The 25,481-nt window shown below is 32.6% G+C and overlaps 1 protein-coding gene across 3 annotated transcripts in view; it reads left to right on the plus strand.

The window, feature by feature from the left end:
- The window catches only part of sli (slit guidance ligand), a 561,787-nt gene that overhangs the window by 378,854 nt on the left and 157,452 nt on the right, over nucleotides 1-25,481 (plus strand). For all 3 annotated transcript variants that reach the window (XM_085820062.1, XM_085820064.1, XM_085820063.1), the window contains exons 9-12: nucleotides 4,105-4,246; nucleotides 5,164-5,235; nucleotides 8,856-8,927; nucleotides 9,204-9,275. In XM_085820062.1, coding sequence (XP_085676188.1) covers nucleotides 4,105-4,246; nucleotides 5,164-5,235; nucleotides 8,856-8,927; nucleotides 9,204-9,275 — 358 coding nt within the window. The remainder of the gene's footprint in view (nucleotides 1-4,104; nucleotides 4,247-5,163; nucleotides 5,236-8,855; nucleotides 8,928-9,203; nucleotides 9,276-25,481) is intronic.

Below are 25,481 nucleotides of genomic sequence, written 5' to 3' on the forward strand. Positions count from 1 at the left end.
TTTAAACTCATCGCAAATGAATTACGAAAGGTAACTCACGCCAGCTGAATTCGAAATGTTTTATATCCGAAGCTAAAAACTCATCGAATTTTGCCAAATATTCTAGAGCTTCTATATAATTTTCACTGTGTGCAGCAGATAAGGGTTCATTACTATCACGAAATGTTAGAGACTTTTTTTATCCAAAAGTTTATTGTTGCTAGTATCTGTAGCAGTAACTATTCTTTGGTATTTTTCCTTATAAATATTTACGTTCAACGACAGTGTTTATACATTCCTAAACTAAATTTTTTATTTTAAAAATTTTGGCAGAGTGCTTATGATCAGTAGAGGTTTCGTGTTTTTATCTTTGTGGTTTTTCAGTTTGAGTATCTTTTAGTGAAAGTCGAAACCTTCATCGAAAATATCTTGCAAGTACAGCAGAAATTGCTTTCCTGTTTGGATTGTACGTAACCATTCACGCTAACCATTTGCTGTGTTGCAAATAAAAATACTTTTCTTTAACGACCAAGTTACAATTTTCCGCCTTCCGTCATTACATTTTTAACGTCTGTACAAGAGAAATATTTGACGCAAGCACGTACATGGCACATTAAAATTTTTTGTCTCAGGCACGTACATGGCACAGTATGGAGTGTACTGTGGTTATGTGTAATTATGATTTTACTGTATTTCCGCACCACCGCGCACCATGTATTGCCATTCCCAATGTCACGCCCCACCTTACATTTTCCAGCAGAGCATGTTTACGTACAGTGGACCATTTATAACAATGCATGTAAATAAGAAAAAAAAAACGCTGTATATTTTAATAAAAGGAAACATTTATTTATTACAATATGTTTTTTTCAAAGTGAATGTTTTGACAGTGTTCTCATAAAAGCAGACAGTGGATAGTTTTTTAAGGTGAGTCTATGGCAGGGGTGGCCATAACGCGGCTTTTATGAAAATGAAATATATGTATGAATTATGGTAGACTAAAATTACGCAATCTTCAAAACAAAGTAATTAATTTATTTCATTTCTTTCTACCAAGTTTAAATTGATGCCGTAAGTCTAAATTGGTCAATGTCCAAACGTAATTACTTTATATTTCATTTTTGTTAGTTAAGAAATTTCATAATGTTATTCAAAAACATAATAAATATATCGTACTGATTCTCTTATATCATTTGTAAAGAAAATCTTTAAAATTTAGATTTGGTTGTGGATGCTTTGCGGGAAGGATCTACCGAATTTTCTGAGTCATTTTTAGAGGTAGAAACTAATTTGGGATGGTCTGTAAGTAGTACAGAATACGATGCATCAGAAACATTTACTATCATACAGAATTTGGTACAAGTTAGAACTAAGTAAAGAGTGTATTCGACATCCAAATACCGGAGGAGCATGCCAGAGAATTACGGAATAAATTTGAGGTAGCAAAGAAAGGATTTGAGTTGCTGTGGCACATATATAAGAAGAATACGAATTTTCATGAGAATTACAAAAGCTGTGATAGATCAACATTTACATGAAGGTAGTGCTGAAGAATCGGTGTATTTAAAAACTGGGAAATAGAACTTTTTACCTTATAAGGTGTTTCTCCCACCTTCTTGGCATGCCTTCGTGGTGCGCGTATTCCAGAGGTCCGCGGTTCGATTCCCGGCGAAGGCGTTGCTAACTTTTTCATCTCCCTTGCTTCCAATTAACCTAATGTCTCTGCAGTGGCGTCCGAACTAAAAGGGTGGTGGATGATGATTCTTCCCGCCCAGGATTTGGCTACTGGGTCCCTTAAAAACCCCAGTCGCCCTTTAAAAAAGGGGAAGCATATAAGGTATTTCTCCAGTCTTCTTCGCATGCCTTCGTGGTGTTGTGGTCTGCACGCAGGACGCGTATTCTAGAGGTGCGTGGTTCGATTCCCGGCGAAAGCGCTTGCTCATTTTTCATCTCTCCGGCTTCGAAATAACCTAATGTCTCTACAACCTCATCAAGCTAGATTTGGAGAAAACCGACAAACCACAAAACTTTGGTTTGTCATTGACGCATCTTCACATGTTGAAGGTAGCTGTCCTAGAATAATTATTTGGAATCAGAAGTTTCTTCGCATCTGAAACCTGTTTTATTACGTTTAAAATGGTGTAAATATGGACTTGTAGTTTTGGAAAATCTAGTCGCCGCTCTCGAACTTTCCCAAGTAAATGCGCCTCTTACTGACACGTGGCTCTTATACATACAGCTCTTATGACACGAAGTTTGGCTATCCCTGATCTATGCTGTGGTCTTACCTTGCTAACATCGAATACAAACAGCGTATACAATGTATACAAACGAGGACTAGCACAAAGGACTCTGAAGATCAGCAGCTGCTGAATGCTTTCGAGTAGTTATGTTAAATGGCACACTTATAGCACCCTTGAACTGTAGGCAAGTCGGAAATACGACTGACGGCTCATTGCATATGCCATACCAATAGATGCTGGATATTGGACTTTTATTGCATATTCAAATATACAAATTATATATAAATATATTTTAAAAGCACTGCTGCGCTTTTGAAATTCAAAACCTTCTGCCGCTCCCTTAATGTTGACGTCCCATGAATAATTAGGATGCCCCCATGGGGAGATGATATTGCTTATTTTGAGAAACACTAATTTTAAGGTAAGGAACGAAGTGAGTGTTATTAAGTATGATTCTTTCATTTTCCCTCAGACCCAGCTTCATTTTCAAGATATTGGACTGCAGAAGCCTGAAGGACCACTGTTTTGTTGCTAGGTGTATTATTTTGGGATTAAATTTTAAGCTTCGTGTAGTTTTAGGCAACTTCTTCGTAATACCCGAATCTAGTGCATAACAGGGAAATACTCTGTATGGGTATTTTGCGGTGTAAACAGAGTAAATAAATAAAACGTTTCAATTTTATTCATTTACTCTGTAACATTGAATGTTTACGAATGAAGAAATTTATGTGGATAGTCTTGAAAATTTTGGTTGTTAAAAAGAAAACGAACAGTCCTTGTGAAAAAGAATTTTTCTAGGAAAATTTTCAGTTATGGATCATGTCGTTGACTACTGAACCAAGCTTCTTCTGTCTACAAAAGAACACCATTAGGGATTGCTTTGGCTTCCCTAGGAACCACACAACTAACCTTGTTAGTTACTTTTCTGTCATCCCAATAGACTTCCTTTTTCTCCTTCTTCAATCTTTTTTCCCCTTGAGGATTTCTTTTTCCTTTTCCTTACTGTCTTCATTTCTTTCTTGTAGATGCTCTTTTTGTTGGTGTATCTTATTATTTCTGCATGGCCCTTAACGTGTCCAGACGAGCCAGGATCACTTTGGCTTTCTTTTATAGCGACCTTGTTAAATGCAATTGGTAAATGAGTAAACGTGTTGAGTGGTTAATATTTAATTATTTGTGTGGGATACAATGCTTCTCGAAAGGCATTGTTTACACCTCAATTCTTTTTCAGGACTAGAAATACACGTTTTTTAAATGCTGAAGTAATTATATATTCTGGAGAGCTGAATAATTAATTTAGTACAAAATGGGTTACGTTTAGCTTGAATTTCTTACTGATTGAAGTTATGGTACACTTTCAAATTATAGTAAGTAATAAATGATCTTTACTTAATATGTTTCACAAACAATAATCACTTAACACATTGACTGTATTCCTTCACTGACACTAATTATAAATAAGATGACACTAATTATAAATAAGATGACTATAAATAAGACACATTGACTGTATTCCTTCACTTTTATTTCATTACACTAATTATAAATAAGATGTCAGCGATGCGAAGTAATTGATACAAAATAAGCGAACCATTCTACATGGCTGTCACAAACACAATTCTATCAATCAATTATCTTGTTGCGAGCAAAATAGCAAGCTCCCGACGAAAAAGAATCAGATGGCTTTGGGAAAAGGCTTTTTTAAATTAATATTTAAAATTACTAAAGTTTAAAATATTCACAAAGTTAAAAAAATTGAGATCATCTATTGTACTTATTTATTCTTGATGTTATAAAATTATGGGGGGGGGATAGTGGTTCTGAATTTTTTTTTTAAATGCTGTCAGGAAAAATGTGCCCAAATCCATTCATTCTTTTTCAGGTGCTGAAGAAGAGCCACCTGCTGGATGTTCTCGGGAACCTATGTGCCCCCATCCTTGTTCTTGCTACGATGGAGTTGTCGACTGCAGAGACAAAGGTCTGAGTCGGATACCAGATCATATACCGGATACAGCAACGGAACTGTAAGTTAGCGTTTTACAGAATTAAGTTACTATCATTGTATAATCCTATCAGGTGTAACAGTAAGAAAGTTTTGGGTCTAATATTTATACTTTACTGATAAGCTAAAATATTTTTTGAATAAAATTAATTATTTGAAACTTTTTAAAAAATAACTATAAAACAAAGTAATTTAATAATCTTATTTATTATTTATTTAATTTACCCTCCATAAAAACTCTTCTTTAAGAAAGTTGTGCTGCCTCCCCCCATGTTTGTAATGAAGAACTGAAATCAGTTTAAAAACATAATTAAAGAAGGGTTCCAGAAAACAATTTTAAAAGCGGGTTTTATTCTTTTATACATGTTTCTTGAGTTCTTTTTTCCTTAAATATTTTATCTTAGGTGCATTTTTCCAACTAAAATGTTTTTAAAAATATAATAGTAAATTAAAACTATAGTAAAAACTAACAATTTCGTAGTCCTCGTAGAGCAAAAATTTGGTTAGTAAGTTACTCATTTTCGTTTTGTGAATTAAAAAAAAATATTTTTATTTATACGATCAAAGTTCGAAAATATATGCTTTAAAAGCTATTAAATGCTTTAATAATGCTTTAAAAGCTAATAAATGCTTTTACTAACGGAGGTTTTGCTATATATATACAGAAAAGTTATATGTTAATCCTTACGAACTCTGTTCGTACATTATTAAAGTTCTTCTTCTAATATCATTTACCTAATTTTAAGAAACTTCGTACTTAGCAAGATATTTCTGTGATAAATATTTAATAAAAAGGGTGTTTCGGTTCTTTTCACCTCTTCACCTTCTTCAGCGTTTCATCTCTTCTTTTCAATATGTATTTATATTTTGGATGATAAATGTATGTTTAATAAAATGAATATTAAATAAAATATTTAACATAATTTTTACTTGTTTTAGACGGCTGGAACAAAACCAGATTCGAGAGATACCTTCAAAGGCTTTTGCTTCCTTTAAAAGGCTGAAAAGGATGTAAGTTTTCTTTTTCCTGTAAAATACTATAGATATTCTCATATTATTTCTAATTAATATTAATTTCAAAAATAGAACATTTTTAGTCGTTGAACTGCGTATTAGTTTAGAAATTTTCAATTTTGTATACAATAATAATTAAACAACTTAGGTATCAAAAAATTAAAATTTTAAAAACTGAAATAGTTTTAATCGTACTTTTTTATGGAGTATTTCTTTTAATCAGAATTATTTGAAGTCATCTTTGAACCCGCGATACACAAAATTAAATTTCGTTACCATTTTTATTAGGATATCCATTTAAACTTAGGGGAAACTAAAAATAACCAATAAAAAATTTAAGCAATAGTGCAACTTAAATTTGGCCTAGCATAGGTTCTGAATTAAACTATCGAATCACTTTTCTTTTCTTTAGGGGCAGAAAAAATAAGAGAGTGACGAAAGTGTTTCGTTAGCTGAGGAAGAGGAACCTGTAATTCAATCACTTTTAAAGCGAACAAATGCACAGTTTACTAGTGTATAAGAATAAAAAACTGAGCTCACCGAAACGGTTAACAGAGTGGATATATATATATTATATTTATATACTTTTAGAGTGGCCGATTGCAACCAAAAAGGGAGGTGCACAACTACATGTTACAGCAATCCCATACACAAGTTAAATCTTCTGAGGCTCTTGTTATGCGAAATACATACACACATACATACTTACAGGCATCATGAAAAAAATCTGATGTATACACCACGACTTCCTTGTACGGAATATTAAATTATATGCATTTTTCCTGCATTCCATTTAAACGTATTTCCTCAAATTTCGTTAGAGATATATTTCTCATTCAGTTAATTCAGTTCTCACTTCACGGCAAGGCACACATAAAAACTCAAAATATCTTCATTAAAAAAATATAGAAAAACATAAAGCATCAAATACAGTTAAAACAATAAAAAAAAACAATTTGTACAGTAAAAAATGCAGTTTCTATGCAAAAACGAGCAATGTGCTAACTGTATGTTGAAACCTTGTCTACATTGTAACAAAACTGCTTTAATGGATTCTTAATATTAGATATAAAAGCTTCGAAAAATTGCATCTATATTTTTTTTTATAATACGGCAACATTTGACCAAATTATCTAACGTTTCTGATCAGCTAATTAATAGATTAAATTAAAACCTAACGAATTTTGTGATTTAAGTTATGGTATTAAAGACAAACGTTAGCCCAACAACAAAACAATTCTTATGATAATGTTCTTATAATAGTGTAGAGGCGTCATTTGGGAAGTCCAGGTGCTTTCTGATTCAAAATACATCATCAAATTACTTAACGTCACGCAGATTATCCTATTTGATGGCATGTTCCATGATTAAAACGGACTTGAACCACGTGAATTGTCAAGAAAGAATCGAATAGTGCTCTAATATTTTCTTGTCGAATTCAATTCATTCGCAATGCACCTTCTTTCAAGTATTTTATAATTCTGGAGAGCATGCTTAAGTCTGACAAGTGACGTATGATTGTGGGAGCAGCGTTTTGGGTGGCATATCTTTTTTGCCGCTTTCCCCCTGTGGTTTGCCTTTCCTTCTCTTTCTTGTGTTGATGATGGATTTCCTTTCCTCGTTGTTGGCCCCTCGTGGGGGTGATTTTTCGTGCGTGTCTGTCCCAGGCGAGAAATTTACAGCATCTGCCTTCAAGTCTACTAACTTTTGAATGTGAATGAACTACCGAGTAGCATTTTTAATATAAATTATTCCTTGTAATCTCTCACATCCTTTGGGAATAATTTTCGTGTTTTAGGAGCTCGTATCAGGATGCAGGGGCTTCATGAGAGAGAATGTAATTTTATGTTGCAATCACTAAAAACGTGTGCAAGATCATAGCTTGAGATTATGTTTAAATGGCAAGACAAATAGTTTAGAATGCAGCTATGTGAACTCCTTCTGCTATTCGGGGAATTTTTAAACGAAATTTTTAACGATTCACTAGTTGAGGAGAATGTCAGTTGTTGCACAAAATAAAGCAGTTATACTATAGTCATTGAGCTAGATAAGGGACATTCTTTTATTTTTTCAGGAAACATCCATAAAAAATCATAGGAAAATACACGAGGTGCTCTTGCATGGAGTTACTACGTCCAAGGGAAATACTGCTCTAAACTAAGCAATTATAAAGATCTAGAAACAAATGTTTGGACCCACTGTGTTGATATTTAGAACATCCTTTGTTGCATTAGAAATTTTGGTTACAAAGCGTAACACTTAATAGTTACATGAGATGCTTGGCGAGCATTTACAAACTTGCAGAGTTACCTCTTCTGTTAGAATGATGAGAACTATATTATTATTAACTGGCTCTAGTAAACACAGTTGACTTGGTAGGTTTCCTTTATAGTGCATATAATTTCTTATTCTATAAATCGAGTGAGGAGTTTTAAGACCATGTAGGTTCCTTGTGAAGAGAGAATTACAAGCCAGCTTCATTAAAACTGTTTGTCAATAATAAACTTGTTTACTAAATCGGCACAATCTAAATATGTTTAAAATCCAAATCTACGCAGAATTACGTTAAAGAAAGTTGGAAAAATCAATTAAACTGATGCAGTATAAGTATCATTATGATTGTCAGTTCAGCTAGAAGTCTGAAACATCTTGTAATTTGTATTTAAATTGAAATCATACAATTGTGTGTTAGCTGCAACTGTAATTCTACTCTTTTGCTTTCCAGAAACCTCGAGAAATTACTAGAAGCTTCTCGTGACTGATTAAAAAGCTTATAAAAGCCGGAGAAAACATATCAGTTCAGTTGTTTAGATAACTTTGTTGTTTATTGTAACGAATTCGCGGTGAGATCGAATTAGGAGTCTCTGCGCTTTGAATTGTGTTCTGTTTAACGTTTTAATAGTTTAAAATACTTGTATAATTACTGTGTGATATTGTGATATTGTACTAATATCCGTGAGTAAAAATTTCAGCATTTTGTTTTATTTCTTGTGATAAGAATAAATTTTTTAAACTTTTTATCGGACTTGTGCATTGAGTCTATTACGAACCCGTACGCATGCAACAATACTAATAATATAAATTATAATAATGATTTGATATGTCGAATTTTTGATTGATTTGAAATGTCGGAAGTTTTCCTCCAAAAATAAACGTATATTTTTATTTCATTTTGCTATATGTCATTTATTAGTTGTTTGCTTGTATGCTAAAAGGGGCGACAAATTCAGATATCGACCCAGGCAGACAAACTCAGGAACTAAAAAACGCTCTAGCGATAGCAAAAGCTCTAGGTACGCCACTGAAGAAAGCGTATTAATGACGCAAAATTCACAGAGCCTGTTATTAACAAAAATTAAGAATCAGATTTGCTACTTCAAGAAAGCATTCTAGTTTGTTTTAAAATATTTTAATCTGAGATAAGTTATTACTATTTGTGATAATGAGTCGAAATAATAAAAAGATGGCTAATGACATGAGTCTATAATAGCTACAAAATCATATAGTGATCTAAAAATTATTTTAAAATGTTAGTTGGAATGTATGTAAATGATTTTGTGTAATTAATTATTGGTTTGAGAATAATGTAACTAATTTTGCTTTTTTTTATTTCCTAGTGACCTAAGCAATAATGAAATTTCGAAAATTGCTGGTGATGCTTTTAGTGGATTGAAAACCTTAACATCATTGTAAGTTCTTGCAAAAACGAAAAATTATTTTCTTTAATTTTTACATACATTATTAAACTCCAATTAGGAATATGAACGTTGATGATTCTTTTACCTGATGTCTAATTAAAGCGAAACTATTTGCAATTATTTAGCTTTATCTTTCAAAATTTTAAATCATACATATGTTCTTCTGTGAATAACTTTTATAATTATATTGTTAATCTTAATAGCTGGTATGAAAACATTGTGTGCTTAATGTTAATAAATTCTGAAATTTTCACTTTATTTTTTCAGAGTTCTATATGGGAATAAGATAACCGATTTGACGAGCGGAATCTTTAAAGGTCTTTCATCCTTACAGCTGCTGTGAGTAAATTTGTTATTATTAGGTAAAGCTAATTTAAGTAGGTATAGAATTGCTAATTACTTAATGCCCATTTTAAAGTTTCTATAAAACTGAAAAATTAAATTAATATGATATGTAGGATTGTCCAAAATGTCAGTAAACATTCGAAAAAAATTGTATAACGATGCATTTATCACAGGAAGACTTAAAATTGCGAGAGGATTTTAAAGAAACTTATTTTATATTTATTACAACTACGTGCACCTGCAAAGTTTCGTTTATATCGAAACCCAAAAAAATAAACGTAGATTTTTAATTTATTTTGACATTTATTGATTGTTTGTCATAAAAGCACTGAATGTGAAAATAAATTAAGATATTTGAGCCAGCATGATAAAGCATTTCTTTAGAAATCTGTGGTTACAGACCGACAAACCGTAGGATACCATACTTTAACAATGCATTACGATGTTGCTTGACCTCTCTCGTGGTTTCAGTTAGTTTCATTATTAAAATCACGGTCCGTATATTTTGAGACATGGTTAAATTAAGAGTAAGAATTGTTTTACCGGAAAGGTAATACAAAATGATGTTTCATCCTGCATTATTAAATCTTATAAAGTCTAATGCTTTCATTTCTTCCCCGTTAGAAGGTAAGAAGCTGGCGTGATGTTAACTTGTGGCAATGACAGTTCAAGAAGATAATCATAGATTATGAATGCTAAGGTACTACGTGGTTAAGTGGATATAAATGTAACCAAAAAATTTACACAAAATTCTTTAAAGAAATTTGATAATTTTTGCTCATTTATTTGCTAATAGCGTTCTCGTGCAGTGTTAAGTTCACTGAAATGCAATTTTTTATATACTAAATCAATTTGTATGTCATCCAAATAATGTAGCATTATTTTTTCCAATAAAATGCATTTTCTACCAAGGATTTTATATAATTTTTCGCTTAAATTATTATTATAATAGTTAAATTATTTTTTGAGATTATAGAAATGGTCAGTAACACATAAAAATATTTTTAATATACGAAGGAGTTCAGAATAATTATGTGTTTAAATTGTGTGTGATGCTAATTCTTATTAAATAACAATAGACGTATTCTTATCGATCATGGATGTCAACTCGCAGCACGCAAAGTGTTTCAGGGAGAAAATTTTACAGTGGCACGCGAAGACTTACTGAAAAATTTGGAAAAAAATAATACGATATTCAAAAACTGTCTTAATCCTACTCAACGTTACTGAAAATCCTACTCATATGTCATATGTTACTGAATACAACAGCATCGAAACGCGCCGGTGCTTGACACCAGTACAACGATGCGGTAAGACAGCGTAGTACGAGTCCAGTGGTTTGACTTGTCTTGCTTTGGCGCCATTGTATTTTGCTATGGTTGTCTATTCTCGAGCGTGTGCGACACTCTGGCTGCGTTACTCGATTGATTATAAACTGTTGAACAAGACATTAAGCTTTTTTTAATCCATTTTTAGATTTTGGCGTGGAGCGTTGTTTTAAAAAAAAAATTATTTGCATTATGTCCATGAGTAAACCTTCGACATCAAAAAGAGAATATGGAGAGGATATTGCAATTCATGATTTTAAAACTGTCTGGAAAGAGCAATTTTGTTCATGCATCAAAATACTTCCAAACTGTTTGTTTGATATGTCGAGTTAGTTCAGCAATGCCGAAAACCTTTCAGCTGACCGACGTTCCAAACAACTGCATAATGATTTCAACAACAAATATTCTGTCTGATCACACTTAATAACAGAATTTATTATTAAAAAAATCTTTATCCGGGCCCGCAGTTCTTGTTCTAGAAGAGCAAAGAAGAAATAAAAACTATGGTGAAGGCTTCTTTTGAACTTTTTTTGTCGGTAACCCACAGGAAAGAACCCTATTCTGACGAAGAGGAGATAATGAAACATGGCCTTTTAATATTTGCCCAAAATGTCGATGATATAAATGTCAAAAAATAGCGTTGTCTAGAAAATACCGCCATGCGTTGTATATATGACTTGGGCCAGGATCTTGCGACGCAAATTGTCTCTGGACTACAGTAATTCCAAATACTTTTCATTAACTTTATATGACAGCTGTGGGATCACAGACAACGCGAAGTTAAGCATATTTGTGCTTTACACGAACGAAGGATTTGCTGTTGTGGATGAACTTAACTTGAGACAACTAATTTTGAACTTAAACAGCTTTAAAATGTAATTTAAGTTAACAAAGACAAAATTAAATAGTGTTTGCACAGATGGAGCGCCTTGCATGGTTGGCAGGATAAAAAGTTTTGTTATATTGTTTGAAAATTATTTGAGAAGAAAAGTAGTTTTTTAAGTATCATTATATTATCCATGAAGAAGCTGTTTGTGCCAAGGACTTAAACTTGTTGCATCGAATAAAATCAAAGTGTCATTCAAGATTAACTGATATGCACCTAAAACAGCTAATTTTGTTAGCATCTTCAAGAACAGATGACACTGTAAATGACGTCCAAAGGGGCGTTTTTGAACGTCTTGTGTGTTACCTTTATTTATTAAATATCATGTTATTACTAATTTTATAAATTATGGTACTTTTAAATAGCTCAACAACAAACGTGCTTTAAATGAACTAGTTTCTATAATTTCCTAATTTTTAAGCATTACCAGACACAGAAGCATTTAAACAGTATATTTAGCGCTTAAACAGTGTAACTATTCACTATACTACGATAATTAAATTTTCATTCTGCACTATTAATTCCATTTAACAGATCATACGAAATTTTAGTATAAAAATTTAGCAAATCAACTTATTTTTGAGAAAATGCAGTCATTACATATTTTAAGAAAGATTTTTGTTATACATAAGCAGAAATGATTCATGATGTAATTTTGCTATAAAGTATGTACGTTCAGCATTCAAACACATAGACTTCCCATGCCAACAAAGACACGTTATATTTTTCAAGCAAACAAAACTATCTTTGGGAAAAATTTGATGAATTGCGTAACGTCATACCAGCTAAAAATTAAATAAATGTTCACTAAAAAGAAGATCCTACTAATTAGAAAAATGCTGAGGACTAAAAACTTCCAAATGCAGAAGTAAGGAAAATAAAAGCTATTTATTCCTTCCATTTTCAAATAATATTCAGATATTTCCGAAAACTTATTGACAGTCTGGTAACTCTAATTTGAATAAATAATTCCTTTCCGTTAATAAACCTTGTACAGAGTATAACAGCTTTCGAAATATTGTTAATGAACAGAGCTAAACAAATTCCCTTTCGCATGAATCGAAATCGCTGTGGGCCTCAATTCGTCAAGCAAAATAATCAATGTCCCTTCATTTAAGTTGTTGGAACAGCACTTCTCACTAAGTCAAACGGATTCGCGTGCTTCTGAAAGATTCAACCTTAGAATTCTTATATATAACTATTCAAATAAAACCCACTTTTCAAAAGTTTTAAAAGGTTTCCTTGGGAAGCGATTCATTCGACGTTATTAACGAATTCGCTTGTGTTTGATGTTGGAGTTCGATCCCCCAAAGTTAAACATCTCGCTTTATTTGGTTTTCGAAAGCGAAAATTTCCCGCTTTTCCAAATTTGCTTTGAAAAGCGTGTTTGGAAGATATGTGTAGTGAAACAGGGTTGCTAGTGTAGTACCATATTTGGCGACAAAGCTTCTAATGCTGTTATATATTTAAACAAAACAAAAAAAAAAAAAAAAAAAAAAAAAGGCAATTTCCCCCAGAAGGGCTATTAATTTCATTTTGGCATTTTGCATTGGTTCACTATAAAAGTCTGAATCACTTTTCAGATTCTTGTCACCAAATATTAAAGCCCTGCATTATATTTAATGAAATTAAATAACGAAGAATCTGCATGGATTTATTCACGTTTCTCTTACTGTGGAAAAACAATGATACCTACAGACATCAAATTTTGAATAACGTAGTCCTCCACTCGAATATGGGCACCCGGAAGCCCAAATTTGCAATTTGGAATTTGTTTTAATAATCTATTTCCTAATTTGTAAAACTTTAACGAATTTTTCATTAAGAAACTCAAAGATTTCAAAGCGAGCAATGGCAACACTATACGGGGGAGGGGAACATTTTTTTATCTCCAGCGATAAAGATATGTTTTTTAAAATTATTTTGTGATATTGCTGTTGAACTGAATTTTATAGTTTAAGAGCAAAGAACATGAAATTTATTTAAAAAAAAAAAAAAAAAAGCTAACACACCAAACATTAGACCCTTTGGGCGTAATATAAAATCTGCATAATGTATGTATGTTTCTTGCATTGTGATACCTAGAGCCATCAAATTTTGAATAACGTAATCTTCCACTGAACATGGGTATCTGGAAGCCCGATGGAATTTAAAATTTGTTTTATTATCGATTTTATATTTTGTAACTTTTTAATTAATGTTTGATTAACAAACTCAACAATTTCAAAGCGAGCAATGGCAATACTGTATGGGAAAGAAAACATTTTTATCTCCAGCGCGCGAGACTGTGTATCGAAAATTCTAAGGATATATTCATTTTAGAATTATTTTGCGATATTGCTGTTGCATTGAATTTTATGGTTTAAGTGCGAAGAACACGATATTTAACTATAATTAATGAACCCTATAACTCAAAATGAATATTAAAAGATCTCGAAATATAATCCCTTGCTGTAATTCACGATCTTCGTTAGTTATTAAAAGACAGCACTGACGCGGGCACAAAAAATGATAAAATGATTTTTAAAATAAAATAAATCCACTTCTTCAATAAAAATACACTAGTGTGAAGTTTATTTTCATAAGAAAAAAATCTTAAAGGGTTCAGATTTCAACGATCGTCCAAAAGGATTAGTTAAGGTTTCTTTAAGCTCTCACTGAGCTCGCAGTCCACCAGTGTGCTGTTGCACTCACTCCTGCCAACCCATTTCCCTTTAGCTTTATTATTAAGCATCATTTTATTCGCACTCAGGCAATATACAACCCAACAGAAAAATTGCAAAAATTTTAAAAGCAACATAACAGCATATGTTTAGAATTAGTGATGCAGTGTTAAGTGTTGGCATAAAATGTTCTATTTTTCAGTCTTTTCTCAGTTTATCACATCATTGATCACTTTCAAGATACCTTGCAAATATTTTGTTTGTTTTGTGCATTAACTTTATTTATTAAATATCATGTTCTACGCACTTACGCCATATAAAATTCAATTCAACAGCAAAATCACAAAATATTTAAAAACCGCATTTCTGGTAGGCAGTCCGCTCGCGGGAGATAAAAATGTTTTATTCCGTACAGTGATTGTTACTCTCTTTCAGTTCGCTGAGTTTCTTAATCAAAATTTTATTCTAGCTTTACAAAATATGAAACATTAAATTTGAAATTAAAAATTCGGGCTTCCAAATGCCCGCATTCGGGTGGAGGACTACGTTATTCAAAATCTGATGGTTCTAGGTGCCGTTGTTTTCTCACAGTGCAAGAAACGTACGTATACATTCATATATATTTTTAATTATTTAGTTTCTTTAAAAATAATACAGAGCAGTAATATTTGGTGGCAAGAATTTGAAAGTTACACAGCCGTTTATAGTGGACTCGACAAATAGCTCATTCGGGTTAAAAATAATATTAAATGTGCTACGCTGAATTTTCAGAAACCAGAAATTTTGTTATTTTTTGCAATTAAAATTGAACGCAAATTACAGACTTTTACGGATTAAATGGTTACGGAATTCTTAATTTTACTGCATTTACATTTAAGCGCTCTGCCAAGAAATAATAAGTTTGCTGCATTTATTATCTGCATTACCTGCGTAATTTTGCAATACAGCAATTATTATCACATAGCATTAAAGTGAATTAAATTACTTTAAGGTCATATTATTGACGTTACTTAATTGCGTTTTACAGCAAGGGATTTTTGTCAAGGCTTCCGCTTTTTCATGGAAGTTATCTATCAAGGCTTCGAAGATCGCAAAAAGGTTGAGAACCTCCGAGATTTACGACTGCGAATTCCACTTCCAGAGTTCAGGAGAAAGTCAGAAAAAATAATGAAAGTGACGAGCTATTGCTGAGTAATACAGGATGCGGGAATCCAAAAATGCCACTAATGAACATCCGCCGCAGAAAACTCCAAAATGAGAATGCATTAGTTTAATAATAGAGCAGACTTATATAAAAAAAGAATTAAGTGCAAATGAGGAGCTAAAGTTATTGTTTTTTCTATACCTTTAAAAATCTAGGAAAGATGTCACAAAATATTTTTAAGCTTTCTATAATTCCCATTAAGTGTTTATTCACTGAAATTTTTAAATGCATATCCAATACTGATGTCAAAAATCGTCCAGTGCAAATTTTCATTTCAGGGAACTTAACTGAGAAAAACAGAGGTATGTAATCAGTTTTACAACAATAGATGACCACGGCGACATTAATTTACAGCAGGGATGGCCAATCATTTAGGGAAGAGTGCCACTATCAGAAGAAAAAAAATATTCGTGCCACTTTCAGTATTTTCAACATAAAAAAAAACATATATATATATAATGTTATTTATAGGCTGATTATGGAGCTTTTACGCAAACAGCACTATTTCGACGTAAGTAATGGAGATTTAAAAAATAATGTCATAAATAAAACAAAAGTACAAACTTAGGTTTTTTTTTTTTTTTTTGCTAGTAAACATTTTTTAAACTTCAGTTAGGTTATGTATAAAATAAAAATGAATAATGAAACATTTAATTCTAAATAGTTTTTAAACTATCAGTTGTTAGCATTTAATTAGTTCCTTTATTAAAAACACATTCTGTCAAACATTAATTGTTAAATACTTGCTTTATTCAGAAACATTACCGTCTGCTCAAAAACTTACAGTTCAAAATATTATCGTTCTCAAAAAAACTGTTGTTGCCAATCGTGAAAATACATTTTAAATAAAATTAATACGTTGCGTTTACATTCGGGCATCCTGACTTAGTTACGACCTCGGAACATTAAGAACTTATATTTAAAAAAATTAAATCTGTAATATTAATGTTTATAGTTCGAAAGTCTTTAGCTGTCATATAGATTCACCGTCGTTTTCTATTCTTTTTCCGTGTCGTAGTTTTAGTAATATGCGGCGTGTTGTTATCGTTATCCCCAGTAACACTAATGTCATCACCATCATCATCATCTTCTTCTGATTCAGCTTGACACTGCCATGACTTTAACTGGCTCACATGAGCTATCGTACTAAAGAAATGTCCTTTCACCTTCTCTTCTAATTGAGTCACTCTACAGGTATCACTTGGTAAAACTTCTGTAACTACCAAAGGTCCTCGATACTTTTGTTGTGTTTTGGTTGATTCTCCAGTTGATTTAGGTACTCTTCTCATAACTACTATTTCTCCTCGTTCGAATGTTAAAGAATTACTTTTCTTCTTGTCATAATTTGCTTTCGTTTTCATCTGCATATCTTCAAATCTCTTTCTAGCTTCATTCTGTAAGATTACTGGATTCTCCCATTCATCTGCGTCTTCATCTGTAATCATCCTCATCAATCCGTCGTTAAATTTTGGTGAATAACCGTGAAGCATTTCGAAAGGAGTTTTATTTGTAGTCTTATTTATCATATTGTTTAAATTTCTTTCGCATTCCTTAATCTTTTTGTCCCAGTCTCTCTGATTCGGATTTTCCATACTCGTTTTAATCGTAGCCAAAATTGTTCGATTTGCTCTTTCCACCATTCCATTACCACTTGGATGTTGAGTTGAATTGAGTGTATGACTGATTCCATTATTTTGACGGTACTCTCGAAATTCCTTCGCTGTGAAACATGTTCCTCTATCGCTGATAATTTTTTCTGGTAACCCAAAATCATCTACAAAACTCTTCAATGCAACTAACACATACTTGGTTGCAGTACTTTTCATAGGATATAAGCGTGTAAATCTCGTAAAATTATCAATTATTACAAATAATTCTGTATTTCCTCTTGAACTTTTTACGAATGGTCCTAAATGATCTATATGTATAATTGCAAAAGGTCTTCTACCAGGTCTAATTGGATGCAGTACTCCTTGTTTCTTACCACTAGGCATTTTATTTACTAGGCATTCGAAACACATCGAAATGTGACGCATAACATATCGTTTCATTCCTTTAAACCAGTATGATTCCTTGATTTTGGCAACAGTTCTGTCTGCTGAAAAATGTCTCAAAAGATCGTGAAATTTTACTACAATACCTTTTCTCATCGATTTAGGTATGACATATAACAATTTCTCCTTTTCCTGATCTTTCACTTTACGAAACAATCGATTATTCTTCAAGACGTAATTTTCAGTTACATATTTCTCTGCATTCGTTCTATCATTTATCTTTTTCTTTAAAATGTCTATTAATTTGCGTAATTCTGGATCTGAATGCTGAATCATAAGAATTTGTTCATCTATCGTTAGCGTTAAACAAACTTCCAAGTTGTTTTCAATTATAGACTCTAAAGTTTCTTCTGGCTGATCAACTGGCGATCGGCTCAATGCATCTATGTGACTCATTTTTTTTACCTTGTCTGTGCTTTATTTCAAGATTGTATTCCTGGATCAGATTACTCCACCTTGCTATCTGAGGATTTGAAGTTTTCTTCGCGTTTAAATAAACTAAAGCTTGGCAGTCTGTAATTACCGTAGATCGGATTCCAATTAAAAATTGTCGAAGTCGTGTCAAAGTCCAAACTATAGCCATTAATTCTAATTTGCTTAAATGATAATTCTTTTCTGTTTCTGTTGTTCCTTTACTTACACAATAAACTAAATGCCACTTTCTATCTTCACCTTTTTGCAACAGCATTCCTGCCAGCCCTTTGTTGCTCGCGTCTGTGTGCACTTCAGTCTCTGCTTCGGGATTATATAATGCTAGTATTGGTTCATTAGTTAAATGATTCTTTAAAGTACTGAATGCTTCTTGCTGATCTTCGTTCCAACGAAATGTTTCATCCTTCCTCGTCAGTCTCGTTAGCGTCTCAGCTTTCTCTGCGTATTTCGGTACAGACCTTCTAAAGAAACTTGTAAGACCTAAACATTGTTTAACTTCATGTTCATTGGTTGGTTTAGGAAAGTTTAATATGGCTCGTACTTTTCTTGGTCCAGGTTGCATACCATTTGATTTTATTAGAAATCCCAAATACTCAACTTCATCTTTTCCAAATTCGCATTTTGTCAGTTTGAATGTCAGCATTGCTTCTCTCAATCTATCAAACACTTTCCTAAGTTTTTCCATCATTTCTTCCCAAGATTTAGCCGGAATTAATATGTCGTCCAAATAGCACAATACTTCTTTATTAAGCAATGGACCTAAAACTTGATTCATATTAAGCACCTAATTTCATTTAAGGACATTTAATTTCATTTTCATTTAAGCTTCATTTAAGGACCTAAAACTTGATTCTTTATTAAGCAATGGACCTAAAACTTGATTCATAAGTCTCTGAAATTCTGCAGGTGCATTAGCTAACCCAAAGATCATACGTTTAAATTGACCAGTATCATCTGGAGTGATGAAAGCTGTTTTCAGTTAAAGGAATCTGCAAATATCCATAAGCTAAGTCCAATGTAGTGAAAACTTTACACTCACTAAGACATTCAAGAAGATCATCTATCCTAGGGAGTGGAAATTTATCTTTAACAGTTTGCGAATTCAACTTTCTATAATCTATCACTAATCGTAATTCACCTGTTCTTTTCTTTACGAGTAAAACTGGACTAGCATACGGAGATCTTGTTTCAGTAACAATTCCATATTTCTTCCATTCATTTATTATCTTCTTTATAGAAGCACGCTCTTCGGCATTGGTTTTATACGACTTCATGTAAATAGGCTTACTCCCTTCAATTTCTTTAATATCCATTTTTGTTAAGTTTGTACACCCTAATTCCTCCATATTTAATGCAAAACAATCTCGATACTAATTTATCAAATGTAAAACTTCCTGTTTTCTTTCTGGTGTAGTATTATTATTAACTTTAATTTATTCTAAAGTAATCGGTCTCTTAAACTTCTTAATTTCATTTATTATCAGTATTTCCTTTTGACTTGAATTTTCAGTTTTCTGATCTGAACTTGGTTCAACTAATTCTGCTACTTCCGCTCTACCGATACATTGATTCTCTTTCAAAATTAGTTTTCGATCGCTGTAGTTAGTGACTGGTATCACTGTTTCTCCCTGTATTACTTCCAATAATGAGCCCAACTCATCTTCCGATCCACTTATTAAAACATAACGGTTATTTATTTCATCAGTTTTAACTTTCACGAAATTAACCGTATTACTTTCGATTTGAGTTTCTTGGGAAGCCTTCAGTTTAATTCGCGGAGTGTTGCTATCATTTTGCAACTGTGAAAATGGGCAGTCATTAGCATAGCGTATGTGCAAGGTATTACCTATCTTGGCGTATGCAATATGCGGTAAATCAATCCATGTTCGACCAACTAATAAGTCGCATGGTTGCGTTTCATCTCCTACAATTAGAACTGTAATGTCCTTTCCTTCCACATTATCAATCTCTAAGTTAACAGTTACTTTTCCCAATGTTCTAGCGGCTGGTTTATTCTGGTTCCCAAAGCCAAACAATTCCTCCACATCAGGTTTTACAATAAGATTCAGTCTCTTAGCCGCAGACTGTTTCAGTAAACACGAACTAGAACCCGTATCTATGATTGCAGTAATTTCTTCTCCATTATTGATGCGAGCATACTTTAAATATACAGCTGGTGAAACACCTGAATTCTGGTCCACGGATAAATAATTTTTAACATTTGTCAAGTCTGGATTCTTAGACGTACACTTTTTAAAAGTATGACCCTTTTCATTACATTTCCTGCAAATAATTTCTTTTTTAGGCTGAGGACAATCCGTCGCTATATGTCCATAATCATTACAATTGAAGCATTTCGGCTCACCCTTTTCATTGCGGATGCCAGGATTATATTCCCTTTTCCTTTCGTCTGTTTTATAAAATTTATCTCTTAGATTGTATTTATTATCAAAACTGTTTTTAAAACCCACTTTGAAATTACCATCTGTCTGCATGGAATCTTTAACATTTCTTTGTCTTGAATACTGATTATAGGATCCTTCATAAAATTTAGAACCAGATTTGGGCTTTGAATTATGCCTAAAAGTTTTATTTTCTACTTGAAGTACTTTTATCCCTGCCCGAATATTTTCATATTCATCTAAGGTTTTCAGCCAACTCTTCAGGATTAATGAATTTAGACCAATCATTAATGAAATGGTCTCGGATAGCAACGGGGACCCTCTTCTTTAATTGATCAGTAATAATAAGTTGTTTTAAAGAGTCAAAATCTGTTACATTTAATCCAGCAAGCCACTCTTCAAAATAATTTTTTAATTCAAACGTGAAGTCCTTCCACGTATTACGCAATGTTTTAATATGATCAACGAACTTTTGCCGAAACTGTTCAGGGCTTAACTTAAATTTTCTCAGTAGCACTTGTTTAACGTGCTTATAGTTGTTAGTTTTCTCTTCTGATTCACGGGCAATTAATTGAGTTATTTCATAAGGCAATAGACCCAACAGCTGAGAAACCCAGTTTTGTTCTTCTAACCCAATACGTCGTGCCTGTCTCTCAAATAAAACTAAATAAAAACTTATATCACCTTCATTCAAATCATACTTATGCATTAATTTACTCATATCACAAATATTACTTCTACTAACATTAGAAGAAACAGAATCATTTACATTACTACTTCTGATTTCCGCTTCTATTTTCAATTTTTCAAGTTCAAAAGTTCTTTGTTTATCTCTTTCTATAATTTCCATTTCAAATGCTCTTTGCTTATCTTTTTCTATAATTTCCATTTCAAATGCTCTTTGCTTATCTTTTTCTAAAATTTCTAACTTTTCCCTGTCAAAACGATCATTTATAATTCTATCTAGCATTTGTTTAGTAAAGTCTTCGTTATAATTCTTACTATTCAAAATCATATCTCTTAAGCCTACAATTTTAATATCAGAAGGGACATCTACATCAAGTTCCAAAGCAAGTTCTTTTAAATCACATTTTTTGCCTCTTGCCAAATAAGCCATCTTAGACTTCAATTTTCAAATACTAATACAATAATTATACTTAAGTTCTTTCCGTTTAATACTTAGAATAACATAAACAGTTTATAAATTCACGTACCTTTCTACTTTCAGTTTTGGCGAGTTTCCGCATTCAGTTTAGGCTTAGCGTACGTTAAGGCAATACGTTGTTAAATCTAGATAATAATTCTAGTTTATCCCACTTCTGAAATGTTAGCATTTAATTAGTTCCTTTATTAAAAACACATTCCGTCAAACATTAATTGTTAAATACTTGCTTTATTCAGAAACATTACCGTCAACATTACTGCTCAAAAACTTACAGTTCAAAATATTATCGTTCTCAAAAAAACTGTTGTTGCCAATCGTGAAAATACATTTTAAATAAAATTAATACGTTGCGTTTACACAGTACTTAATTAATTTTGAAACTGTAGTTTTTTTTGGTCCAAAGAGGCAATTTGCCCGAGAAGGACTTTTAATTTCGTTTTCGTATTTTGCGTAGAAACATTTAAATAGCTGTATCACTTTTCAGATCGTTGCCCCCAAATATTATCGCCCTGTATTATATTTGAAAAAAAAATTAAATAATGAAGAATCTGCATAAATGTATGTATGTTTCTCGCATCGTGATAAAATAACGGTACCTAAAGCCATTCAATTCTTAATGATGTAATCCTGCTGCGAATATGGGCATCTGAAAGCCCAAATTTGAAATTTGGAACTATCAATAATTGATAAAATGTATTGCATATTGATGTCATAAAAACAGATATAAAATTTATCGCCGTTTGCATAATAATCATAAAAATATTAAAAAAATTCCTCGTTTCAATCAGCAAGAGAATTTAAATATCCAGGAAATTTAGAGCCTGGGGGAAAGGAACATGATCTTTCGATTCTTTCGACAAAATTGAGTTTTCAGCCCAAAGAGCATTGGCCCAGAAGGGCTATTAATTTCGTTTTGTCATCTTGCGTCGAAAATTTTAAATGTCCGTTTCACTTTTCAAATTGTTGCCACCAAATACTATCACCCTGTGTTATATTTAAAGAAATTAAATAATGAAGAATCTGCGTAAATATATGTATATTTCTGACATTGTGATAAAACAACAGTACCTATAGCCATCAAATTATGAATAACGTAATCCTCCACCAAATATGGGCATCTGCAAGAGCCTTAATATGAAATTTTTTTCTTATCGATTTCCTATTTCGTAAAACTTTAACGAATTTTTGATTAACAAACTCAACTATTTTAAAGCGAGAAATGGCAACAATGTACAGAAAAAAATATTTTTATCTCCGCGAGAGTGTGTATCGAAAATTCTAAAGGATATGCTCATTTTAAAATTATTTTGCGATATTCCTATTGAACTGAATTTTATGGTTTAAGTGCAAAGGACATGATATTTAATAAAAAAGGTAACACAGAAAACGTTAAAAAATGATGCTTTGGGAGTAATAAAAAATCTGAAAGCTTTCAGATTTTTATGTATTTTTTAAATATTTAATAAAAAAATTAATATTTTGTTGTTTTAACTTCAGCAGTTACAAATTAGAATACTGCACCAGGGTATTTAAAACAATCTTTATGCACCAAATGATCATCTCGGCTCCTGTTTCAAACAAGCAGAAAATTCAGATCTGATTCAAAACTCTCTTTGTAATTGTGACTGCACAAAACATTCAAGCTAAGTGTGAAGCTTTAATATCTATTGAACTAAGCGATTGCTGTTCATTCTGGTCACATACAAAACATTCTTTTCAAAATGAATGTGAACTCAAACATTTGATAATGACACTACATTGTCACAAATCTCTTCTCTGGAAACTGTCAGAAGAGCAATATTATTTGGCCTAGTAAGTTACTGCACTGTGTGTTCTTGGCCTCCTAACTTAATAACTCCTAAACTCTAACACCGCCCATTCCATTCCGTGGCGGTCAATATTCGACGCTCGGGCGGGCGTTAAATTCCAGGTTCATCCTTTATGAATGAGGCGTGGAGAGGGCAGCGACTGTAATAACTTCTGCCGACAGCATTAAAGTAATTGCTCCTCATTTGTTTCTGCCCCGTGTATCTGATTTGGGCTTTGTGATATCTTGAACCTCTCTTCTCATAATGCCTCAGCTAAATCGGTAAATGGGTTGAGTGGAGCTTCTTTATTCTGGAAGCAATGTAGCGGATTGATTGCCATAACTGGGATAGTTTTTCTGTGCTTGACCTCAAGAGAGTATCTTGCGGAAATGACATTTGTACGCGTCTGCTGCCTGTTCTTTAATAATAAACTTTTGTTCTCATACGCTGTTGTTTGACTTTATGCAAGGTCCGATTAAGGCAGTTCCTTTGGAGGCCTCAACGCCCATATTTCTTGTTTTTATACGGGAAAAAACAACAGATTGTGGGAAACTACATGGCGAGTTTTGTGGTCTCAAGGAAAGGAAAAAATCAAAAACTCATTCTTGAGACTTTTACACTATGGCCTACCTTGATTCGCCTAAAAGAACAAAGTTTTCAGACGAGTTTCTGATATCAAATCTATCAATCATAGAGCACTTTTTTGGGTGGAAGCGGCGACATTCGATAGCAGTGCAGTTGTTGGTTATTTTGCTGATTATTTCTACGTGTAATGTAAGCACAGCGAATAGTTTCGAATCTGTACAAAATCTGTCTATTCTTCTACCAAATAATAGCTCTAATGAGCTTTGTACAGATTCAGTAATTTAAATTAACGTCTCAGTCTAAACTATAGTCAGAGGATACATTTCATTTAAGATTGTTATTAATATATACTTGGCAGTATAGATTAATTATTTACTTCTTTACAAAATATGTCATAAAATTTTGAAAACACATAGCAGAGTTTATGTATAAGGAAACATTTCAAAGGATACTGTCAATAGTAATGTAGTCTATGAAGTTCCGGGGGAGAAAGGGAAGGGGGAAGTTTTATGCAATTAGCATTTTGTAGTAATATTGATAGTAAACCTAATTAATTAAGCTTAATGAACTACATTAATTACGTACGTTATGAACAGTATTTCAAAATTCGCTTAAAATAGTATGACGTAAAGTTTTATGCTGATTTCCTGAGGAAAACTGAGTGAAGCATTGGCCTATTCTAAAAGGTCAGTAATAACTTAAATCATAGTTTACAGCTGGAAAGAAACATAATCGAATAAAACATTTCTTGACAGATATAAGTATTGTCGAAACCAGTACTTGAAGAGATTATATTGTCTGCAGATTTCGTTTCAAAGTTTATGATCAGATTTATTTTAAATTTCACTTTATTAAAACTTCTTAAGCACAGTTTGTTATATCTAGGGAATGTCAAAAAAGTGATTTTTTTTTAAAAAAAAAAAAGATGGCCCAGTTAAGGTACACTACAAGCTCCAAATTAACTTGAAGCTTGGTCACTTCAGTTTACCATTTGTACTGCTGTCATCGCAGTACACTAATAAACAAGGAAATAGTCCCCAAAATATGGGTATAATCTTCGGCAGGAGGGGGATTGATTGATTTTATAAAGTACAGTCGAAACTCCGAATTAATGTGAAGAGTATTGCTACTTGTGTTGTTATCGCTGGAATGTAATGAGTAAAATAGCCATGTACATGCTAAAGCAAGGCCAGCACCTATGCGCCCAAGTAGGCATATTAAGTAAGGCCGGACCTTGCTAACGGTAAAGTAGGTAATTGATTGTCCAATATGCGAATAGTTTAGAAGCGAAGAGAAGCTCGCAGATAATTGGAGACAAAAATCGGTCACTAACGGGTCGTCATAACTATCAAGACAGTAGCACGAAACTACATCTGATGTTCTGAGCGCTATGAAGACAACTTACATGCATACAAGATGATATGGCCGAAACTGATAAACGAGGAAACTGAGCTCAAGCTAGGATCTGTTGTTGTATTTTTCTGTTAGTTCTGTTTTTGTGTAAGAAGTTCTTATATATTGTAAGAAAGGAACCAGTAATAATCCTTCTTTTACATAAAAATCGTTGCTGTTTGTTGGAGAGATATTTTACTTATTTGCAGCACCAGCATTGGTGCTGATGGAGGACTACTGTATAATATTGATGTCTACGTAATCAGAAGTTTTCTAAAGGG

The sequence above is a fragment of the Stegodyphus dumicola genome, chromosome 7 (assembly GCF_044657685.1).
Source record: "Stegodyphus dumicola isolate Sdum_Otavi_A_Nest chromosome 7, ASM4465768v1".
Classification (NCBI taxonomy): domain Eukaryota; kingdom Metazoa; phylum Arthropoda; class Arachnida; order Araneae; family Eresidae; genus Stegodyphus; species Stegodyphus dumicola.